Here is a 23,975-nt window from a genome sequence, read left to right on the forward strand (position 1 = left end):
ACGGTCAGACTTAAGGGGGCTGAACAAAAATAAGATAATAACAACTGTAAATAGGACAATGGAACTCGAGCCTTGTGCGATCAACATTGTCAGCATAACACTATCAGTAGTGTATAACACGAACTCCACGAACTCCACAATAGCCACATGGACCATCTCCAATTTTACCAGCCTTCCCCGTGGCATACGTTTCAGTCTGCTTGATCAGTCATGCTGGTCCCACTGCTGCGTCGTTTCAGATTCCCTTACCCCCACAGAGGGGGCCATTTTGTGTCCCAGTTTTCGACCGCACAGCGGTCTCGCGCACAAACCAACCGCGATGTCATCGCGCAATTGCTGAGTCTCATTGATTCGAAACACCAGATTCAACGCTATCTTGAACGGTTTCACCCGTCTCAGGGTGATGCTTTGGCCGTAATTGCGCGTGGCCCGAACACTTTCTCACTGACGGGGCCCACAATCCGAACCCAACTTGAGCGATTGGCTGACTCGCTGGCCTTTCTCAGGCGCGTGGGCTTATCCCTATCGTTGTACATGGTGAGCTTGGTCTAGATTTAGATCTAGACATTGCTTCAGATTCAACAATAGAAGAGCCAATCAATCAGTCAAATCATCTACGCTGTATCCGCACTACAAACCATCTGCTCAGTGCGCTTCTCGAGCACCGGGATGTTGAGACGCGACCGATCTCCTCTGGAGTCTTTACGGCGGTCGCGAGATCCGATCGCGGATTATTTTCACATGAGGCAAATATGACAGGCTTCATCCCTGAAACCATTGAGTCTGCTATTCGTGCCAAATCTGTACCGATCGTGGCCACACTAGGCACTTCGTCCACAAACTCTCGCACATATGCGTTGGATGCTCATAATGCCGCCATTCATCTAGCCCGCGTGCTACAGCCACCGCATGGTATCTTTCTTCATCCTGAAGGCATGCGTCCCTCCTCCTTGCCCCCAGGACCCGCTGCCTCCGCTACACTGCATGCTCTTGCCCATGGACTCGGCCCCAACGCGAGTATCATGCATGCAACAGCAAAATTCTTGAGTAGCGCCATCTTTTCGAACAACTCGGGATGTTCGGCATGACCAGCGACGCGTTCGCCATGCTATTTCACTCAGGGATTTCCCCTCAAAGGAGGCTCTCCGTCTCGCCTTCCATCGCCACATCCATCCCGGCGCGGGTATCAGTATTGATGCACTTATGTCGCAGCTCGAAACAAGAGACTTCGCTGCTTATTTTGATCATGACTCGGCCTCATCATCGCCTGAGCAAACAATCCATAACCTTGCGCTTGTTTTTCCTCGAGCATCGTTTCCTTGGAATTCTCCTCATCTAGATACTTGGGATCCGAGCTCCGCTGCCACGTCTGTTGAGAATGCTCATCGTGATCAAAAGTTTTCTGAGATTGCTCTCTTCGCAATTTCTCAGCCGGGTTGGCAAAACGGTGTCGCCGAGCAATTCTGGAATCGTATTCGCGCAGATCACGGCTCCCTTTGGGGCTCTTTGCCGAATACCGATCCGAGTTTGTCGTGGTGGCTTTCGCGATCGTCCGGGGCTCTTAAGCGTCGACCGGAAAAGAGGGTATACATGTGGCATGGGTTAGTTCCTTAGGTTAGTAAATAATGACTGCCAGATGGTTTTCTTTGGCGTTTTTGGGGATTCATGATTTAGAGGTCGAGGCTCAAGGAGACAAGAGTGGATATAGGTGTAAAGCGCGTGCGGAATTCCACGCGCGCGTTAGTCAGGAATAGCCTAATCTCCAGGACTCCCCAGGACGCGCTGGTCGCGCTTGGCTTCCCCAGACTAAAATCCACCGGCAACGAAGCACTTCCGAATTTCCTAAAATTCGAATTAATGCTCCAACTCGAATTCACTCCTATTTCTCCCGATAAAATTGTTCCGAGTCTTTATACCGTCACTGTTGTACTCCGTAGGCTTGATTCTCATTAACTTCGGCCTGAAAGCTCCACTGTCCCGTTCCGAGGTTCCAAAACTTCCAAGGTTCAAGTTGCACGTAAACATTGAACCTTTGTTCCATGCTATACCCCGTAGTACTAATCAAGTTGATCAAAACTTTGTGAATGACTTTTTATATGCTGTCAATTTGTTTTCGCCAAGTCAAACTCGAATTGGTCTGATTTCAAACTTAAACTTGAATGATCAACTATGAGACCAAATGCTACCAATGGGATAGATATATATCTCAACATTTCAACATTTGAAGTTTTCCAAGGTTGATTTTTTTTGTTCGAATTAGAGCGGCTCAATCAATGGAATCATAGGCACATAGTGCAAGCTTTTCATCTGGTGAAAACTAATCAAGATTTATCCCAAGATCTGAGTCTTAAAGTCCCTGGCCCTTGATATTAACCTTGAAAGCCATGGCTGAGGCACTGCCAGTGGCAGTTGAGAAAACACGGGATCGCCGATATCGGGAGTCTTGTTAAATGGGCACCCAGGTCAACTGGTGAATGTATTGTCCAAATCTATTCAAATGTTGCACATGTGATGGATGATAGCTATACATCGTGACCTCGGGATAGTTAGATGCTTATATTAGTAACTCCGAGTCGGAGTCATAATATGATTAACCTTGGAACATAGTAGGCTCTCTAGCTTTTTGTTCTTCATAATGGATGCTATCAGGAACATTTGAACCAGTGACTCTGAGTCTCTTTGTCTTATTTACTGGCACTGTCAGTGCTTGTAGATCACGTATAGAGGACTGTAGTAGTATTTTCCGTCCGGCGGTAAATGCATTTCTAAACATTAAAAACAATATTCTATAACGCTAATGCAGTTGTATACAAACAGAAACAAATATAAAATCCAATCAATTGATCCTTTCACGCGTTGCCAGTGGTTGCCCTTACATCCAATCTGGCATTATGCGCAACCAACAACTGGACAATGACGACATGTCCATTCTCACTCGCCAAATGTAATGGTGTGGCACCACAGCGGTCCTGGGCATTCACATCAATGTATTGTGAGGCCAACAGGAGACGCACAATACCCAGATGTCCTTGTTGAGCGGCGATATGTAAGGGAGTTCGACCGCTGGCGTTTTGAATGTTCACGTTCGCACCGCGGGAGAGTAGTAATTGCACAATTTGTTCGTGCGCAGGACAGCAGTGTGAGCCGCTAGAATTTTCTGACTCAGGTAAAGAGGTAGGAGGTTTTGGTTGGGAGGTTGATGTAGCGGAGTTGACGCGGGTAAGTGGTGGAGAGGTGGGGAGCCATGATGGGAGTGTGGCATCGCAGGGAGTGTGCATTGGGAATTCTTTCTGTGAGGGATTAGTCATTGTTTATATTTGGCGTAATAGTAATGGGCAAGGAAAGAGGGGGTGAATAAGAAGTGAGGAGAAAGAAGAAACTTGAGCTGCGCCAACTTACAAGTGAGAAGGCACCAGGTTGGGAGAAATGATCCCCGCTTTGTGGTGTACCAGGCATATTCATGTATAATTCAAAGTCGGGAATGGAATTATAAGTATTGTTTGCAGAGATATTCATGTCATCGTGGTGCCATTGTGGCAAAGAAAGTAACTCATTATCGGATTGCATCAGGCCGGTATAGTAATCGTGAAATGCCCCAGAGTCGAGTGAAGGTGTTGATAATGGAGTAGAGAGAGCTATTTCCATTTTTGTATCAGTAAAAGTGCCAATATTGTAAGGATATACATCTGATCGATAAAGCAAAACTGACTGTGAGAGCTGGGTGAAACTTGGTCTGCCATAATTAAGATGAATGTTTATGAGTCTTGTCAAGAGAGAGTTGAATAAATTGAAGGAAATTGTCTAATTTCTCGACGCAGCTGCTTCCAATTCACTGATTCCTGTCTGTCTTGATAGAAATACTGAGCTCGTTGACTTTGCTCTATGAGACCTAAAAGACTCCCATTGATTAGACTTATATTGGTGTACGGGGAACTGTAGCGCTTGTGATTCTGGTTCGAGCTATTCAAGGCCCCTTTGAAACCAGCATCATGAAACTGTTCAATGGGTCTGTGGTTTGGGGGCGACCTTAAAAAGCCCCATGAAGATATGCGGAAATGGATAAGGTTGCGAGATGAGGATAAATTTCAGCATTTTTAGATTATGCACAGGTCGATCTCGCTAGTGAGATTTGGGGATATTCGTCATGGGAATTCTCAGCTGGTGTTTAATTATCCTTAAAATTGTTAAAATGGTCAATATCTCTGAGGCTGGGTGGTGGAGATCTTCGTGATGTCACATAGTGGGGGCCAAAGTGAGATGTTTCAGGAAACGCGACTATATGCACTGTCAGACAAAACCCCCAGACCCACAGATCCATAGACGCAAGCTCATGGCTGACTATTTTGTGATTGGGCCTCATTTTCTGAAACAAGCTAGACTGCATGAACTATTATCAGAAAATTGAACATGTAGGCATACTAGCAGAATCGATAGATATAAAGTGATATCACACGACTCATTGCCTTTCAAGTTCTTCATGATCGCCAGAATCATTTTGTACTCTCAATTTTTTTTTATCCTTGAAGGCTTTTATTCCAAATCTTTTCATTTATTACTACCTTTTGTCATAATGACTTTCCCTCCATCTCCCGCGCCCAATGTTGGTCAGTGATCCCGATTGAGCCAATCGAATGTGTTATAACGATGCATTGACGCATAATAGAGTGGACAAAACTAGGATTCGCCGTTTCCGATTTGGGTGAGCACTGAACAACAATCCATTCTCTTGAAGATCATACTCATACTCCTCAGTTAACGGCCACATCGAATCGACCTATTCGGTCGACGAGGGCATATGGTCGCCTCTCAAGCTCGTCGCAGATCCATATCTGCGCATTCATGGACTGGCACCTGCCCTTAACTACGGCCAACAGGTTTATGAAGGCCTGAAAGGTATGTAAGAAGTGGGAAGGAAACCTGGCGATACATTAACGTTCTCATTCCCAAGCCTACCGCACACGTAACGGCAAGATCCAAATATTCCGCCCATACTTCCACGCCGCACGCATGCAGCACTCGGCCGACGTGGTCTCTATCCCACCCGTGCCGATCGACCACTTCATCACGGCTGTTAACGCGGCCGTCGAAAAGAACGCTGAATGGGTTCCTCCGTATGAAAGCGGCGCTTCCATGTATATCCGTCCTGTTCTGTTCGGATCCAGCGGGCACTTTGCCCTCACCCCACCGGCTGAATACACGTTCTGCGTGTATGTCCAGCCCTTCAGCACTTACCATGGCGTTATGCCGTTGCCGGCAGTCACTCTGGAAGAGTTTGATCGTGCCGCTCCTAAAGGCACTGGGCATGCCAAGATAGGGGGGTAACTATGCGCCCGTGATGAAGTGGTCGCAACGGGCGATGAAGGAGGGATTCCCCATGACCTTGCATTTGGATAGCAAGACTGGGGAGGATATTGATGAATTCTCGACCTCGGGATTCATGGGTGTTAGGGTGAAAAAGCAGGAGGGCGAACCTGATCAGGTCACCTTGGTTGTGCCGAAGAGTGATAATATTATCAATAGCGTCACTTCGGATAGTTTGATGGCTCTGGCAAGACAGTTGGGGTATGAGGTGGAGCATCGCACGGTAAGCTTGTCCATATTTCTGACCTGTGGTAAGATGAAATGACTAATGGATATAATTCTGGTTCAGGTCAAGTACACTGAGCTGTCGAGCTTTAGTGAGGTCATGGCCGTGGGCACTGCTGCGGCTTTGGTCCCCATTCGCTCGATCACACACCAGTCGCGTGGGGATAACTTTGTCTATACGACGGAGACGGCCGCGGGCCCGGTCTGTCAGAAGTTGCACTCTGAGCTGATCAGTGTTCAGCGTGGTGATAGTGAAGATAACGAAGCATGGTGTTATGAGGTGAAGCAGGTCCTGAATGGAGTGAATGCTTAGGAGAAAGTAGATAGTCACGGCATTGCGTTCGGGTTTTTAGGTGGATAATAGAGATAATTTTCAAAGTTTCCAAAGTTCATTAATGAATGATTGTGATTGTGATTGTTTTCTATTCTTCCGATAGCACTTCGTATATACAGATATGTTTGAACTGTTTCTGTAGAGAATTGTGATTGTGGGTAAGTTGAACTCGGAGTTAATCCGATGCACCAATACGCCAAGAGCGGTGAAGCACAGGTCAGTCGCCCCGATGTGGAGTAAAGAGGAGTATATGATCACGTGCTAAAATAGGTTCGGCCGCCCCCTCGGCTTTAAGGTCACATGATTTAATCCACATCAGGGCGGCCGAGGTTTTCCGAAGGGGCGGCGGAACTGTAGTCTCAGTGCCGAGGGGACGGCGGAACGCTCTGAAAATGTTTGGGGCGAGCGAGCTGCAGGAGAGGAGAGAATACCTCACCTAGACATTTGAACAGTATCCACCCTGAAATTTGACCCACTTGGATACCGCTCAAATGTCAGGGTGACATACCTATAGACTATAGTAGACTCAACTGCAGTCTGAAACATTCGAAATAACATCAAGGTCACATTGATTGAAATCTGAAAAGATGAGAAACATTTGAAAGGAAGTCTATGCATACTAGCAAGGCTTCAAGTCCAGCTTGAGGCATGATCAAAACATTCAAGTGCTCAAACGAAAAGAAAAACACCGTGAAAAAACAATTCTATGGATATCCAATATCCCCACTGACCCCAATAGCTCACTCGCGCAGGCGAAGTTGCACCATCGGTCCATCCTTGGCCGCCGTGACATGATCACGGAGCTGGTACTCGGTTTCATGGCATCGTCCAGGCCCCTCAGCGACCGAACCACCGCCCAAATTTTCACTGCCGGGGGCAGAACGGAAGTCAAACTTGGTCAACAGATAAGCCATGGTCAGTGTCAGCTCAGTAAGAGCTAATCCCTTGCCTAAGCAACTGCGGGGCCCAAGGGAGAATGGTGTGAATGCCGAGCGGGCGATCTTAACCTTGTCGGGCTCGTCGAGCCAGCGTTCGGGACGGAATTCATATGGCTCGGGGTAGTACTCCGCATTGTGCTGAATGGCATAGATACAGGTACCTACATCGTAGCCACGAGGGATAACGTGTCCGTCGATTGTGACACCATCCTGAATAACTTCTCGGAATAGAGAGCTGCTGGCTGGAGGAGACATACGAAGGCTCTCATCGATACAAGCTCGGAGATAGACACAGCCAGCAAGATCGGCTCCAAGAGTGACATCGTTAGGGTTGGCAAAAGCAGCGCGGACCTCGTTCTTGACTCGCTCATAAGCATCAGGGTTGCGGCATAGGTAAAAGAAGGTTGATGCAATTGCAGTGGAAGTGGTATCGGATCCTAATATCCAGATTAGCTTTACTAATAAGAGACATGAGATGAGCATATGAGTTGCATACCGGCGACAATCATGGTGGTACTCTCCGCTCCAATCTCAGCTGGGGTGAAGCCCTGTTTGGTCTCGGGATCCACCGCATCGAGAAGGAAAGAAAATACATCGTTACGCTTCAAGGGCTTGGCAGACATGCGCTTCTGGAGCAGTTGGTTGACAAAACGAATGAGCATGTTACGTCCAACAATTGCCTGGGGGAAAAGCTTGCGATCAAGGCGGCGCATCGACAATTCGGGTGCTTGTAGAAGAACTCCAGTACGGACATTGGAGTCTTCGATGGCCTGGACAATTGGGCGGTTTTTGGGGTTTGTGAGTAGGTCGAAACTTTCTCCAAAAATGATACTGGACATGATATCGAAGGTTAAATAGTTGGCTAACACGTTATTAGCAACCTGCATTTAGTTCATTGTATGGAATCAAAGGAAACATACACCACTTGGCCATGTTCTGCGGTGGAGACCATTCGCCCGTGGGGGTATCCTGAGACAGGGCGTCACAGAATGTGCGCACCAAGTTCATGATAGTATCCTCAAATCCACGGAGGGAATTGTCTCCAAATCCTTGGCCGATGGTGCGGCGCTTGCGACCATGCTGTTTCTTGTCAATCAAAGTAAGGGTATTAGGTGCACGGTGTACCATGGCCGCATAGTCGGCAGACTTTTGGAATTGCTTGCTGAACGAGTAGATATCTAGTAGAATTAATGAATCAGCAAGGTAGAGTGCGACAGGAGGATAATTGTACAGTACGTACCCCTCATAGCAGTATTAGTATTAAACAAGATTCGGTTGGGTGCATATCGAACGATGTCACCTATCACAGAGTAGATCAGTATGAGCACGGCTCTTGTCCAATAGGGTATAATAATCCAACGAACCATATTTCTCATGGCAACGCATCATATCTACATGGAGACCTCCGGTCCATGCATAGTATCCGGCATAGAGATTTGTGATCTTGGCCAGGACCGGCCCGGGGTACTTGGCAAGAGGATGAAACCATACCCGGTAGACAACAATGGCCAGCACCTGAGTGAACAGAGGTCAGTATCTCACGAGGATTATGCACATAGATCCATGGATATGGATAAGAGGACTCACGTAAGCTACAAGGGCAAGAGGTACTGCCTTGGCCAAACTGGTAGCCAGGACAGAGAGCCCCCTCAAATGGTTGATGGCTTCCATCGCAAATTATGCACAAATTAACCTCGGATGATGATCACCTGGATGTTTTGAGCCGATCTGAACAACTTGAACTTGAACATCTCAACTTGAAGTCCAGCTGGACAGTCTCAAATACTTCCATAGTGTGGCGACATGGAATATGGATTGATCGGACCACGCTCAGAATCATTCAACCAATTTCTTAGAATTGCCTGATATCGACTTTGACTCCTAAGATCTGATCAAATATTTCCTGATTTTGTTATCCTGTGTTTCAAGAGTGATGAATGTACCGAATTCGGCAATGGTGGTACTATGAGGCCCTCTAGCCTTATGGCCAAAATCCCTACTATAGCATATGGCTGGCAGAAAAAAAGAGAACTGTCTACGGAGTACTCCGTATATCCCTATTGTAAGGATGTCATTTTAGCTATCTCTCATCTTAGCTATCTCTTATTTTAGCCTGGTATATTTATTGAAGTTTTCAAATCATGATAATGATATAACCAGCGGTGAGCTAAGCGGTCAAAATTCATCATATTCATTACTATGAAAATGGGGGTTGGCAGTGTGGGCGTTAAAGGCCCCCGTACTTAGCCCTGGAGTGGGTACTCACCCCAACACAGTTAGCGTCGATCCTCCCGCCCCTTGTCAGCGTGTAAGCCCCCACGAACCTGAACTTATGCTCTCTCATCATGTAGCGTCAGCAGCTAATCTCAACTCCGTACCTGAAATCGGTCTAAATGTGCTGTAAATAGAAGCATGACGGTATTTTGCTTCTATTTTCGCGACATGGATTGTCATGATGCTAGCTGACCACATGGCTCCCCTGATCTGCAGAGCTGAAGCCAATTATAGCTACTCTCTGCAGAACATCATGAAGAGCCCCTGGAGGGGCCGGACTCGTGGCGAACATCTAGCCCTGGAGCTCAGAGAGATAAGATGAAAGCTCAATGTCAATTCTCGGCGAGTATGATTTATCGAATGAGTGTGAAATACATCTGGACATTGTGCCCATTCAACAACCTTACCTAACAAGATGCAGCCCCAGGTTGAGCAGCAGCTGGCCTACCTGCTTCTGGTTGAGCTATTAGCGTGAGGAATTTCAAAATTTGTGTCAAAACTTCATACAGCTAACAAGAGTCGCTCGATAGACATCAATTTGCTTCACCTGTTCAATGGTATGCTCCAAAACACTGTGGCCTCGTCTTCAAAGCTGGAGCGATATAATTTCTAATGCTTGATAGGATTGCCACACAAGAGCTATTTCTCAAAGATTATAATGTCGCTCGATTCATTGAGGTTGGGCCGGCAGATGTCCTTACCGGCATGCTCAAGAAAACCGTAGCCCGACACTTCAATTCACAAGATGCTGCACGACACATGAAGCGACGGTTTCTTTCATATGCGCAGAATGCACAAGAAATCAAGTATCGGTTGGAGGCAACGCCGGCGGACGCTGGTGGAAAGAAATTCTCCAAAGCCTCTGCATCTGCTACGAAAGCGATCGCAGCTGCCCAAGCGGCTGTCAGTGTTCAAACAGCTTCATCGGAAGTTCAAGTCGCTGCAGAGGCACCGGCGCAGGTCGCAAATGTCGCACCCATCCCGGATACCCCAGTCGAGGCTAAGGAGATCTTGGTCGCTATCATTGCCAGCAAGCTGCGCAAGAGCCATGGCGAATTGGCCACAGAACAGTCTATCAAAGCTTTAGCCAGCGGTATAGTCCACCGTCCAACTGCTGCAATTCTTGGACAGCTAATATTAATTTTACTCTAGGTCGGTCAACGATGGAGAATGAGATTGTGGGAGACCTTGACACCGAGTTCGGTTCCCTCCCCGAGAAGCCAGAAGATATGTCACTCGACCAACTGGCCAGCCAGTTGCAATCTGCAGCGGCATTCACGGGGCAGCTACGCAAGGTCTCGACCTCGCTTGTTTCTAAGGTCTTTGCACAGAAACTTCCCGCTGGCTTCTCCAGTGGTGATGTTCGTGATTATTTGCAGTCTCGATGGGGTCTGGGCGCTGGTCGTCAGGACGCAATTTTCCTGAGAGCAAGCACAGCACAGACCTCATCTAGGTTAGGCGACTCGAAGGAGGCACAGTCATTCTTTGATGATATTGTAAAGGAGTACGGTACTTACCACGGGCTAGACTTTTCAGCATCTGCCCAATCTGCATCAGCTGCAGTCACGGTCTCCGCTCCAGTGGACAGTGCAGCTCTCAATGCCGTTGTCAAAGATCAGGACAAGCTCAAGAAGTCGTTGATGGAATTATATGCACGACTTCTTGGGAAGGACCTGAGGCAAGATGCTCAAGAAGCCTTAAAAGCACAACTGGCAACAGCAGACCTACAAAACCAACTGGACGGCATTGCAGCCGAAGTAGGAGATTTCTTCCTCTCTGGTATCCGTCCTCTCTGGGCTGCACCAAAGGTCCGACGCTTCCACTCCAGCTGGAACTGGGTCTTGCAAGATGCCTTGGATCTTTTTCACCGGATCCTGCGTGGTGAATTCTCCGATGCCGAGTTCGCCAAGTATAGTAACGCCATTGCAAACCGATCTAGTCCACGGTTAGTTCGGATGATGAATTATCTGATCAACAGTCAATCTATGCTCTGGGGCCCGCGCCTTCCTGAGGCCAAAGCTGCTGTGAACCGCCTGTTGGAGCGATGTGAGACCACACGTATTCCTCGATTCGAGCCGTTAGCCGCCAACCACGATGCCTTTGTCAAGGGTCCCAACACCGAGATTGATGAAAAGGGCAACATCAAGTACCGCGAAATCCCTCGTGCGGAATCACCTGTTATTGCGCCCATTTCGATCGCGACCCGTGATCAGTCGGCTTGGCACACCTGCCAGTCACTGACTGCACTGTATCGCGACGAAGTTCAATCATCCTGGAGTGAGGGAGTCACATTCGTCAACAAATACGTATTGATGACAGGTGTGAGTATGGGCTCCATTAATGCGGAGGTTCTGAAGGGTCTATTGAGTGGTGGTGCCAAAGTGGTCGTCACTACCAGTAGCTATTCATCTTCCACCACTCGCTTCTACCAGAATCTCTACGTCGAGTATGGTGCTAGGGGATCTGAGCTTATCATCGCTCCTTTCAACCAGGGTAGTCAGCAGGATCTTGAGGGTCTTGTGGAACACATTTTCTCAGATACTGGACTAGGCTGGGATCTGGACCATGTGATTCCATTTGCCGCTATCTCCGAGTCCGGACGAGAGATCGACAATATTGATTCGCGCTCAGAACTCGCCCATCGAATCATGTTGACCAACACATTGCGACTGCTGGGTGCTATCAAGAGGCAAAAGCAAACCCGCGGGTATCGCACGCGACCCACTCAAGTTATCCTGCCACTATCTCCTAATCACGGCGCATTTGGAAATGATGGCTTGTACGGTGAGTCTAAGCTTGCGCTCGAATCATTATTTGAGAAGTGGCACTCCGAGAGCTGGTCCGCGTATCTGTCCATTTGCGGTGCAGTAATCGGATGGACTCGCGGTACTGGACTCATGGCTGATAACAACATCGTGGCCGCCGGTATCGAAAAACAGGGTGTACAAACTTTCTCTACCGCAGAAATGGCAGCGTATATCCTTGTTCTCCTGACCCGTAAGTTGGCTAGTCAATGCAACATTCAGCCACTGTATGCCGATCTTACCGGAGGTCTGAACGCTATCCCCAATCTCCGAGCCACACTCGATCAGGTTCGCCGGGACATTTTCGACGAAAGTACTATACGCGCTAATTTGGCCCGTGAGAAGGAGGCTGAAGAGAAGCTCACGATTCTTGGCCCACAAGCCAAAGAAGAAAAGTCGCCTCGGCCTCGTCTGGCAAACATTCCTTTCACATTCCCCGACATCCCTGACGAGGAGGCTGAGATCAAGCCCCTCAGGGAGCAACTGCTTGGTATGGCGAATCTCGATCGGGTTGTCGTTGTGACTGGCTTCTCCGAGGTAGGTCCTTTTGGCAATTCTCGTACCCGATGGCAGATGGAGGCTACCGGGCGCCTCTCACTGGAAGGCTGCATCGAGATGGCTTGGATGATGGGCCTGATTACACACTTCAACGGTCAACTAGAAGGTCAAAACTACACCGGATGGGTCGACGCAAATACCCAAAAACCTGTTCAGGATCTTGACATCAAAGCTCGCTATGAAGAGCATATTCTAGCTCATACAGGAATCCGACTGGTCGAGCCTAGTCTTGATACCAACACGCCAGGGAAACGCCAAATACTGCAAGAAATCGTCCTCGAGCAGGATCTACCGCCTTTTGAGGTTTCCCCTGAGGTCGCGCGACAACTCATCAATGAGCACGGGGAGAAACATGTTGATTCCCTTCCGCTGGGAGACCGGTGCGTGGTCAACTTGAAGAAGGGTGCCACATTGATGATCCCCAAAGCATTGCAATGGGACCATGCAGTGGGAGGGCAAGTTCCGACCGGCTGGGATGCACGTATATATGGTATTCCAGACGATATTGTCACTCAAGTTGACCGCGGCACTCTCTATACCTTGGTTGGCACAATCGAAGCATTGATCGCATCGGGAATCACCGACCCTTATGAACTGTATCAATACATCCATGTCTCCGAATTTGGAAATTGCATTGGCTCCGGTTTTGGAGGTGCGCAATCACTGAAGAAAATCTTCAAAGATCGATACATGGACAAGGATGTGCAGAAGGATGTCCTCCAGGAGACCTTCATCAACACAACTGCGGCCTGGGTTAACATGTTGTTAATATCTTCATCCGGACCTATTCGAACTGCAGTAGGTGCGTGTGCTACCTCGGTCGAATCACTGGAGACCGGATTTGAGACAATCGCTACCGGTCGAGCCAAGATTTGTCTGGTCGGAGGTTATGACGATATGAACCAAGATGTGGCGGAAGAGTTTGCGAATATGAAAGCAACTACGGATGCAGCCGCCGAGGCTAAGAAGGGTCGACTTCCCCAGGAGATGTCACGACCATCAGCCGAGAGCAGGAGCGGGTTCGTCGAGTCACAAGGTTGTGGAATCCAGGTGATTTGTTCTGCAAAACTCGCACTTGAACTTGGCTTGCCTATTCAGGGTATCATTGCTTGGGTGGGTACTGCTAGTGACAAGATCGGTCGCTCAGTGCCCGCTCCTGGACAAGGTATCTTGACAAATGCCCGTGAGCAGCACACCAGTCGATTCCCGTCGCCGCTGCTAGATGTGCGATACCGCAAGCGCCGTCTGGCAACACGCTTTGCCCAGATTCAGGAGTCTGTTGACATCGAAGTGGAAAGTATGGGAATGATGATGGCCAACGAGAATGGCACGATTCCCGAAACCCACCAGGAGGAGTATGACCATCACCTGAAATTTGTCGAGCAGGAGGCCGAGCGCCAACGCAAGGAAGCTCTGAATACATTCGGCAATGACTTTTGGAAAGACCAGGATTCTATCTCGCCTCTTCGAGGTTCCCTGGCAGTCTTTGGTCTCAGTATTGGTAAGTCACTTCTCCTTTTCCTGAAAGATTTCATATACCTAATTGTCCTTTTAGATGACCTTGACTTTGTCACTCTGCATGGTACTAGCACAGTGATGAACGATAAGAATGAACCATCTGTTCTAGAAGCTCAGATGAAACATCTCGGTCGCACACCGGGCAATCCACTATTCGCCATCTCACAGAAATATCTTACGGGACACCCCAAGGGTGCCGCCGGAGCATGGATGCTGAATGGTGGTCTGCAAGTACTCAACACTGGCCTCATCCCCGGCAACCGCAATCTCGACAGTGTGGATGGCAACTTGGAGAAGAACGAATATATCGTCTACCCCAACCACAGCATCCAGACTTGTGGCCTGAAAGCTTTCTCCCTCACCTCTTTCGGCTTCGGACAGAAAGGTGCACAGGCTATCGTTGTTCATCCACGATACCTGTATGCCATGCTGGAAGAAGCCGAGTTCAATGAGTACCGTAAGAAACGGCAGATTCGCCACCGCAAGGCTTTCCGTTTCTTCCACCATGGTCTGGTCACGAATACTATGTTTGTGCCAAAGACTGAGGCGCCTTACCGAGCGGCGCAGCAGAACTCAGTGCTACTGGATCCTACAGCCCGAGCTACCGCAAGTTCTGGATCGGTTCTGCAGTATTCTTATTAGATTTTCATTGTTTTGCATATCATAATCACAGCTGGATACTGTGGGTTAATGTTCTCAATTTTCTTGTCATAGTATAGCATTGCAATTAGACAAGTTTATCACTTTTACTGTACATTGGAATTCTTGATGCCAAAACTGCTCAAATGCTATTTGTACGATGTAGCGTGTACTCGGATCTTAAGACTCCCAAATCCATTCTCTTGGGAGATCTCGAGAACTTCCAAGGCTATGTATCTCAATTAGGCAATCAACAAGCCAATCCTTTGTGTCAGTGGGCCTTTTGCAGGGGGTGCAGGCTTGTGAGACCAAGTTTGGCGTTGACCATTCCAATACGCTGAAAATCATGGAACACCTTGCTTCAACGTACCAGGGCCAGGGTCGATTAGAAGAGGCAGAGCAGTTGCTTATGCGGATTAAAGATATTGAAGAGGCAAAGCTCGATGATATCAGATCGGACACAAGTGATACCTCCAGTGGAGGCTCAAATGAGACGCGTCAGTTCGAGGTATGTGGAACTCGAACGCAAAAATTGATGATCCCACCATCCCCTCCCCCCTCAAGTTCTCATAACTGGACTACGCTTTATCTTGTCTCTCTTCCTCTGCCGACCAATGTTTCCGCCCTGCAATTCGATGTCATCAGCCATGATCAAGGATCCTGTGATCGCCCACAAGACGGAATATGGTCCTGGTTTGAGGCATCTATCTTGAAACCTTTGAAGGAGAGCGTAAAGCCCGAGTTCAGTAGCTCTGATGATGATCCTATTTATATCACATCATACCCTAAGAACTTGCAAGGGATCCTCCAAGAGCACGGGCTTCATTTCTAAGACTTACCAAGTAATGGGAGCGAGAATCCAACGGACCCACCAGGAATCAGCCTGGTGTTTGCACGGAATGGAATTCGCATACAATGGAAGCATCAATCTGTCTTATGGAGCCGAGATGATAGCGAAGGCGAAGGCGCTAGGTTTCTTTCAGTTCTTGAAGAAGGCGACCGAGTGGCTCTTTGGGTCCGAGCTCAGGTACGAACATTTGAACTCCGATTTGTCCTTTCACATCAGGCACCTTGCTTATCAAACTACAGTTCCCTGGATGGATAAATTGTGTCAAAGAGGTTAAGGTTTCTTTTTCGAGGAAGGTAAGTTTCTTCAAGTTCAAGCAAGCATTCTGTAGGTCTGGGGGTTAATGAGGCCTACTCTGAACATTTCTCACGCCTCATGTGCTATTCTGGGCAATAGGGTCTGACATTCTCATAGACAGAATACGATTTGGAACCAAATGACGATACTACTCGCGCCCTGTGTGTCGAATTGGACTCTCAATGGGGAGAAGGAAGCAGTTCAAAGGTGGATTCAACAACACCTGTGCGAAACCTTGATACAACACTTGCTTCTGCAGATGAATGAATCTGCTCAGTGTATTTAGACTCCTTGATCTCTCAATCGAATCCAACTTGAATCTGGCATATGCAGATAAGCACTTGAGATACCAGCTGAGCATGGGTTACCTGGAAGGGAAGGCTAGCTGCGGATATAGGCTGATTCTGCCTCGGGTATTATGCCAGGCGGTGAATAAATACAAATAGGCCAAAGCGGTGTAACATGGCAGATACCACTCCGCGGTCTTCCGTAGATCCCAGATTATGTCAGACATTTCAATGTGGATCCGGCTAAAACGGCAAGGCGCGGAATATCTAACCCAAAAATTCCACGAAGATCTAATCCAACTTTATTTTGCATAACAATACACCTTGCGGGTACATAAAATTTCTTAAATCTACTTTGGAGTGTTTTCAATGTTCTGATACAGCATTGAGAGTCAACTTGAAGCTATCCCCGGTAATATCAGCCCGAGGGATTCTCAAGGCCCTGCAACTTGAACCTTCACCTCTGGAATTGAACCCTCGAAACATGATTCAAAGATTGGATTGAACATCCACCCTTTAGGATTAGTTTCAGAAGACCTCTGCTAGGGGTAGGTCACTATTCGAATTCTCGAGCCTCGGAATCTTTAAGTTAGACATACAACTAACCTGAACACCACATGCACCGTGACTGCCCAGGTGCACATATCGCAGCCTTAGATAAGAAGCTTATCTCACGTACTATGGGCTATTTCAAGCTATCTAGTGGTACATAATAGCCGCTCAGCCGGTGTTATAATTCCTATAATTCCGCGTAAGGCCACAGAGCACGTATGCATAGTATGTATACCTAGACCAATGGCAAATCAGATCCACTGATTTCCGAGTTGTCCGAGTCGCCACGCCAAATTTGGCATAGCCTTCGAGTTATGTAGTTATGTTCATAACTTCAAAATTGATCAATAGATCCACAAGTGCTGTTTATTGGCTGTAGTTCTAAATGATCGCTCTAATCACGAGCGTTTAATATTGGCCGACCCACAGTGTTCCTTCTATGAATCTAAAGAACATTCATTCTGTATCATTAATTCGAAATCTCCTAGGGTCCAAGTTTTCGGTAAGAAAATGCCGTTTGGCACTGGCATTTTGAATGCACGTGTAGACAATTTCCAGATAGATGAGCTGTAAAGGAGGTAAGCCGGACATTGACCCTCCAGATGTCGCCATTGAATAATGAATTAATACTCTATCTGGTGCTGAAGGTCTAGGTGTCTTGATATGTACCGAGGCTACTATTTAATTCTACAATCGCGGTCCAATTATGCGTGATTTTCTAAGCAGTGCCTTCTCGAAACACTTGGCATCCTAGAGGGTCCTTGCTAGTACGCCTATTACTAGTGGACTCCACACGGAACTCGATGCGGCAATCCCAGGAATGATTTACCCCCCAGTGCCGAGAACTCGGAATATTGAAATATTGAAGGAACTTGAAACTGTGGATCGAGGGTATTGAATGCATAGTCTCCATAGAGTAGTTTATCCTTAACAGGGAAGTTCTTGAGCAGGACTCGGAGTGTTCAAAATGTAAAAATTTAAGCCGCCATATAGCACTTTCGGAGAGCAATTGCTCAAGATTCAAAAGACTTTGGTCAATACCACAATCTAGAACAACCAGGCAGATCAATTCCAAGATGGCTTCCGAGATCCACATTCGTTAACTACCTGCGGAATATTCTTCCCATTTATGCCAATTGGTTCCTGTTATATCCGTGATTTGTACTAGTGCATCATACCAGTACTGAGCGTTTCGATTTTCGGATAGACGGCCCCTCTTCTATACCGAAAGATAACCCTAACCAGTAAGATGCCTAGCCATTACCTATTCAGTCACGATAGCCCACCTGTTCCACTCCAAGTCTATCGAAGTGGCTAGTATGTACCTAGTTACTATTTATAAGAGTAGGGGGACTCATCAAAAATTGACTCAATGTTTCTACTAGGATTTTCTCGTCTTTCCAAATCTAATTTCACTCGTTTTATTCAAATTTCCTTATTCATTTTCGATTCCACTCTTTCCTTGATTCTTATTATTTTCTTTTTTCTCCTATTGCCGATTTTGTTGTTTGATATAATCCACTTCCTGCTGCTCATTTCAAGGCAGTCCCATTCCAATTAAAATGGAACAGGAAAAGGAGGCTGTCCTTGCCGAAAAGGCGGTCCAACTCCGTGAAGAGGACAGCCATGAAACCCTAGCTGAACATATTCAGGTCCACGAAGAGCAAAGCCGTGAGACCTTGACCAATTTCCTCTCTGATGACGAATTCCCCGAAAAGACTCCAGTCACCTGGGGCCTGTCTGGTCAAGTCTCGGCCATGCAAGATCGAGAATTGGCTGCAGGCTATAGCAAGCGTGAGCTGGGAGTTACCTGGCAAAACTTGAATGTCGAGGTACTGTCGGCAGAAGCTTCTGTCAATGAGAACTTCATCTCCCAATTCAATCTCATTCAACTTGCCCGTGATTACCAAAAGAAGCCACCGATTCGCGCCATTGTTCAGGATAGCCATGGCTGTGTGAAGCCAGGTGAAATGCTTCTTGTGCTTGGACGTCCAGGCTCGGGTTGTACCACTTTGTTGAATGTCCTCTCGAACCGCAGAGCAGGGTATCGATCAGTCACCGGCGACGTCAAATTCGGTACCATGACACCCGAAGAGGCCACCCAATATAAAAGTCAAATTGTGATGAACAGCGAAGAAGAGATCTTCTTCCCTACCCTTACCGTTGGACAAACGATGGACTTCGCCACCCGCCTTAAGATCCCATTCCGTCGCCCCGAAGGAACCTCGCCAGCCGACTGGGCAACCGAATTGAAACAATTCCTCATGGAGTCGATGAAAATTTCGCATACCGAAGACACGAAAGTTGGAAACGAGTTCGTGCGTGGTGTTTCGGGTGGAGAGCGGAAGCGAGTGTCGATTATCGAGTGCATGGCAACAAAGGGGTCGGTGTTTTGTTGGGACAACAGTACTCGCGGCCTGGACGCTTCAACTGCATTGGAGTGGGCTAAGGCCTTGCGTGCAATGACTGATATCCTTGGTCTAACTACCATTGTGACCTTATACCAAGCCGGTAATGGTATCTATGACTTGTTCGACAAAGTTTTGGTCCTAGACGAAGGAAAGCAGATATTCTATGGCCCAGCAACCTCTGCAAAGCGCTTTATGGAAAGTGTTGGTTTTGCCTATACCGATGGTGCCAACACAGGCGATTATCTGAGTGGTGTTACTGTACCAACTGAACGGAAGATTCTTCCTGGGTTTGAGGGTGTCTTCCCAAAGAACGCCGATGAAGTCCTTGGTGCTTACCAGAAGTCCGATATCTGTCAACACATGAGACTTGAATATGATTATCCGACAACACCACTAGCTCAGGAGCGAACACAGGCATTCCAGGACTCTGTTGCACTCGAAAAAGATTCTTCATTGCCGAAAAACAGTGCCTTGACTACTGCCTTCCTCCATCAGCTCAAGATCTGTGTGATTCGCCAATATCAAATTATCTGGGGAGAGAAATCTACTTTCTTTATTCGACAATTCGTTTCTCTTGCAATGGCTCTGATTGTGGGCTCCTGTTTTTATAATTCACCGGAGACATCCGCTGGTCTGTTCACCAAGGGAGGAGCGATCTTTTTCTCTCAGGTCTACCAGGTCACCCTGGCAATGGCTGAAGTCACTGGGTCCTTCAAAGGACGACCAATCTTGATCAAGCATAAATCTTTTGGCTATCATCACCCGGCCGCGTTTGCTCTAGCAATTCTTGCCGCTGAACTACCGGTGGTCATTTTCCAATGCACCATTTTGACGGTTGTGTTATATTGGATGGTTGGCCTCAAAGCGACAGCTAGCGCGTTTTTCACATTCTGGATTCTCCTCATCGCTATCACTTTTGTAAGTTGAGCCCGAATCTTTCACTTCTTTCGAAGATCTGTTCTTTACTAACTAAATACCTTACTTAGTGTATCAACGCATTATTCAGATCACTTGCCGCTGCTAGCCCTAACCTTGAAGTGGCCTCCAACCTTTCCGGCGTGCTTATGAAGTTCTTAGTTATGTATACTGGTTACATGATCCCGAAGCCAAAGATGAAAAATTGGTTCATTGAGTTATACTACGCCAATCCAATGGCCTACGCTTTTCAAGCAGCATTGAGCAATGAATTTCACGATACAACAATGCCATGCGTCGGCTCAAGCTTGATCCCTAACGGAGGCAATTATACAGATTCTCAGTATCAAGCCTGTGCAGGTGTTACAGGAGCAGAACGTGGTGCTACTTATGTCACGGGCGACAACTACCTTGCTGCTCTTCACTGGAAGCACTCTCAAATGTGGCGAAACTTTGGTGTTGTCTGGGGATGGTGGGCCTTCTTTGTCGTGGTTACAGTTGTATCAACCTGCATGTGGAAGGCCGGGGGAGCAGGAAGTAGCTCTCTGTTGATCCCTCGAGAAAACATGAAGCAATTCCAAGCCTCTAAGGATGAGGAGAGTCAGTCGTCAAACAAGGAGTCTCAGACCAGCAGAAACATTGCAGCAGACGATCAGAAAAACTCAAACCTGGTCCGTAACACATCAGTTTTCACATGGAAAAACTTAGTTTACACTGTGAACACTCCATCAGGGGATCGTGTGCTTCTGGATAATATCTACGGCTGGGTGAAACCTGGAATGCTTGGTGCTTTGATGGGATCATCCGGAGCTGGCAAAACAACTTTGCTCGATGTCCTCGCGCAGAGAAAAACCGAAGGAACAATCAAAGGAACTGTGTTAGTGGACGGTCGCGAACTTCCTATGTGTTTCCAGAGAATGGCCGGCTACTGCGAACAGCTTGACGTTCATGAACCATTTGCGACAGTACGAGAAGCACTCGAATTTTCAGCTCTCCTTCGACAACCTGCACATGTCCCAAAGGCAGAAAAGCTCGCCTATGTCGACACCATCATTGATCTCTTAGAGCTTCACGATCTTGCTGATACACTCATTGGATCTGTTGGCGAGGGTCTTAGTGTTGAGCAGCGGAAACGTGTTACGATCGGTGTCGAACTAGTTTCAAAGCCCAGTATTCTTATCTTCTTGGATGAGCCTACCTCTGGTCTTGATGGACAGTCAGCCTACAACACAGTTCGATTCCTCCGCCGATTAGCTGATGCAGGTCAGGCAATTTTAGTGACCATTCATCAGCCATCTGCTCAACTTTTTGCTCAGTTTGATACACTCCTTCTCCTCGCTCGAGGTGGTAAAATGGTTTACTTTGGTGATATTGGTGAGAACGGCTCTACGGTCAAGAACTACTTTGCTCAATATGGAGCCCCTTGCCCAATTCGCAGTAACCCTGCTGAGCATATGATTGATGTGGTCACTGGTGGTATTGAGGCTGTGAAGGATAAGGACTGGCACCAAGTCTGGCTTGACTCTCAGGAAAACGCAGCGGCCATGGCGGAGCTTGATCAGATTGTTTCTGATGCAGCCGCAAAACCACCTGGAACAGTCGATGATGGTAAAGAGTTCGCTACCTCCCTTTGGACTCAAACAAGGCTTGTTACACAGCGGATGAATGTTGCCTTGCTGAGAAACACGAAGTATGTGAACAACAAACTCGAGCTACACATCATCTCAGCTTTGCTCAATGGCTTTTCCTTCTGGCACCTCGGATCCTCGGTTACAGACCTTCAGTTGAAAATGTTTACCATTTTCAACTTCACATTCGTTGCACCAGGTGTGATTAACCAGCTTCAACCTCTCTTTATCCAACGTCGCGATATTTACGATGCCCGTGAAAAGAAGTCGAGAATGTATTCTTGGATCGCTTTCGTGACTGGTCTTATCGTCTCAGAATTCCCTTACCTCTGCCTCTGCGCCGTTTCTTACTTCGTCTGTTGGTATTACCAGACAAAACTCCCGCACTCTTCCAACGAGGCCGGATCAATCTTCTTCATCATGTTGATTTACGAATTCATCTACACTGGTATTGGGCAGTTTGTCGCAGCCTATGCCCCGAACGCAACATTCGCAGCATTGGTCAACCCACTTATCGTCAACAGCTTAATTCTTTTTTGTGGCGCTTTCGTGCCTCAGCCCGAGCTGAACGTGTTCTGGAAGTATTGGTTCTACTACCTGAATCCCTTCAACTATGTGGTCGGAGGTATGCTCACTTTCGGTATCTGGAAGTCGAATGTCAGGTGCACTTCGGATGAGTTTGCGTACTTCGATCCTCCCAATGGAACTTGCCAGGAATATCTGGCGGAGTATATCGCTGGTGCTGGATCTGCTGTCAATTTGATCAATCCGGATGCAACTTCTCAGTGTCAGGTCTGTGAATACACGTATGGAAGTGACTACTTGAAGACTCTGAACATCAACGACTACTACTATGGTTGGCGAGATGCTGGTATCTGTGTTATCTTCGCTCTCAGTGGATATGCCTTGGTTTATATCATGATGAAACTGCGAACTAAGGCTTCGAAGAAGGCGGAGTAAAGCTAAAGCGACTCCATCACTCGAATCTTGCGAATCTTTTCTTCAACGCAGATCAAGATTCGGTGATATTTTTGATTTGGTGAAGCCCAGTCTGTTGTTCATCCAACTTGTCAATCTTCCTCAGGCTCTTGGTTTTTCTTCTTTTTTTCTTCCTTTCTGTCCTTTCCATTTCTTTTGCCTCTCACAAATAGACATAGATATAGAATGCATCGTTATAGAATTCCTCACCAATGAAGCTTTTTTTTTTTCTAACATCCCTGGGGCGACTACCTCACTATTACTTTTCCAGTATCCCAAGAACTCCTTTATTACTCAAACATTACATTCTATACTTCACTTTACATACTAAACATCACCAGTTCATAATTCTTTAAATAAGTTTAGCTTAGTTTATAATCCGTGGATCAGATCCCCTATGATCCAAGTCACTGGCACTGGCACTCTGACCCATACCTTGAAATTTAATATTTTTACAAGATAGCAAGTTACACTCCATACCATCTATCCATTTCTTCCAATACATTTACGAACTCCAAAGTTTCAAAAAATAAACTTGAAGGCCTTAAAGATCTCTTCCAAGGTTATTCCCATATTCAACTTCGGGGATCGATTCTACCAGTCGCCATGACTTCTGATACTTCCGTTGTTTGTGCTCCGTTTCGAGAGTTCAAAGAATCATGGCATTGTGTTTCTTCCTGCATCCTTATTGGGGAGATATATGCGGGTTCAATGTTTTTTATAACGTATCTCATCATCCATATCTCTCTTTACTTGTGTAATCGACCCCAACGTGAACTTCGGAACAATGAAGTTATCCATAATCGCTGGCACCACACTCGACCCCAAGATTTGAAAGCACGGCATCATGATGATTAAAGACTTGACGATGATCATGAAAGGAATCCAACTTTTTCTGCTGAGCGTACCCAGATGTACTGAATTGACTGCCAGTGGCATCTTTGTATGTGGGCCTAAGCTAGTCTACTAGATCTTGCTTGCTTAAACTTGAAAGATCTTATGGGTTTATTAGTGAGCCTAACGTATCCTATCCGTACATAGATGTTGTCAAATATTATATTTTCTTTTTGCTATTCGCAGTATTCAAGCACTGAATTGAATTTGATGCCCAGGTATAAGAATCACTCCTGAAGGCTTAGTGCGGTATTATTGAGCATACAATATTCACCGGGCGGTGAATATTGTAAAGGCGGGCGCTTTTTGTCCCTCAAGGGCCTTGACACCACCCATCTTCAATCCATCCACGTATAACAAACATCTCGATACCGCTCGGGCACAATTTTTGTATAAATATTTTGAATGCGTCATACCCCTTCGAATCCTCCTCCGACCTCACCCCTCTCGCTTCATCGAATACCCTTCAAACAAATTCCGTGAACTCCTCCGAGTCTTCAGAACCTCCTTGTCAT

The 23,975-nt window shown here is 47.0% G+C and overlaps 6 protein-coding genes across 6 annotated transcripts; 4 read left to right on the forward strand and 2 right to left on the reverse strand.

Annotated features, from left to right (window-relative positions):
- Positions 1-210: 210 nt before the first annotated feature.
- N7483_012696 (Aspartate/glutamate/uridylate kinase) lies at positions 211-1,614 on the forward strand (the record flags this gene model as incomplete). The annotated part of the gene is made up of 3 exons (XM_057096123.1): positions 211-414; positions 507-912; positions 1,049-1,614. 3 exons carry the CDS (start codon positions 211-213, stop codon positions 1,612-1,614), a joined length of 1,176 nt encoding a protein of 391 aa, XP_056942094.1.
- Positions 1,615-2,849: 1,235 nt separating this feature from the next.
- On the reverse strand, positions 2,850-3,645 carry N7483_012697 (ankyrin repeat domain-containing protein; the record flags this gene model as incomplete). Its single annotated transcript, XM_057096124.1, has 2 exons — positions 2,850-3,290; positions 3,400-3,645. 2 exons carry the CDS (start codon positions 3,643-3,645, stop codon positions 2,850-2,852), a joined length of 687 nt encoding a protein of 228 aa, XP_056942095.1.
- Positions 3,646-4,570: 925 nt separating this feature from the next.
- On the forward strand, positions 4,571-5,899 carry N7483_012698 (Branched-chain amino acid aminotransferase II; the record flags this gene model as incomplete). Its single annotated transcript, XM_057096125.1, has 6 exons — positions 4,571-4,604; positions 4,664-4,699; positions 4,753-4,893; positions 4,949-5,318; positions 5,395-5,584; positions 5,651-5,899. The coding sequence occupies 6 exons, from the start codon at positions 4,571-4,573 to the stop codon at positions 5,897-5,899; spliced, it is 1,020 nt and encodes a 339-aa protein (XP_056942096.1).
- Positions 5,900-6,660: 761 nt separating this feature from the next.
- On the reverse strand, positions 6,661-8,529 carry N7483_012699 (cytochrome P450; the record flags this gene model as incomplete). The annotated part of the gene is made up of 6 exons (XM_057096126.1): positions 6,661-7,295; positions 7,355-7,720; positions 7,779-8,036; positions 8,099-8,158; positions 8,223-8,373; positions 8,446-8,529. 6 exons carry the CDS (start codon positions 8,527-8,529, stop codon positions 6,661-6,663), a joined length of 1,554 nt encoding a protein of 517 aa, XP_056942097.1.
- Positions 8,530-9,547: 1,018 nt separating this feature from the next.
- On the forward strand, positions 9,548-15,483 carry N7483_012700 (Acyl transferase/acyl hydrolase/lysophospholipase; the record flags this gene model as incomplete). The annotated part of the gene is made up of 7 exons (XM_057096127.1): positions 9,548-9,603; positions 9,663-9,689; positions 9,756-10,225; positions 10,285-13,995; positions 14,050-14,641; positions 14,818-14,884; positions 14,941-15,483. The coding sequence occupies 7 exons, from the start codon at positions 9,548-9,550 to the stop codon at positions 15,481-15,483; spliced, it is 5,466 nt and encodes a 1,821-aa protein (XP_056942098.1).
- Positions 15,484-18,196: 2,713 nt separating this feature from the next.
- N7483_012701 (uncharacterized protein) lies at positions 18,197-22,548 on the forward strand (the record flags this gene model as incomplete). Its single annotated transcript, XM_057096128.1, has 2 exons — positions 18,197-19,963; positions 20,032-22,548. 2 exons carry the CDS (start codon positions 18,197-18,199, stop codon positions 22,546-22,548), a joined length of 4,284 nt encoding a protein of 1,427 aa, XP_056942099.1.
- Between the last annotated feature and the right edge of the window lie 1,427 nt (positions 22,549-23,975).

The sequence above is a fragment of the Penicillium malachiteum genome, assembly GCF_028827825.1.
Source record: "Penicillium malachiteum strain IBT 17515 chromosome Unknown utg000005l:1.0-9002435.0:326005.0-9005861.0, whole genome shotgun sequence".
NCBI classification, from domain to species: Eukaryota; Fungi; Ascomycota; class Eurotiomycetes; order Eurotiales; family Aspergillaceae; genus Penicillium; species Penicillium malachiteum.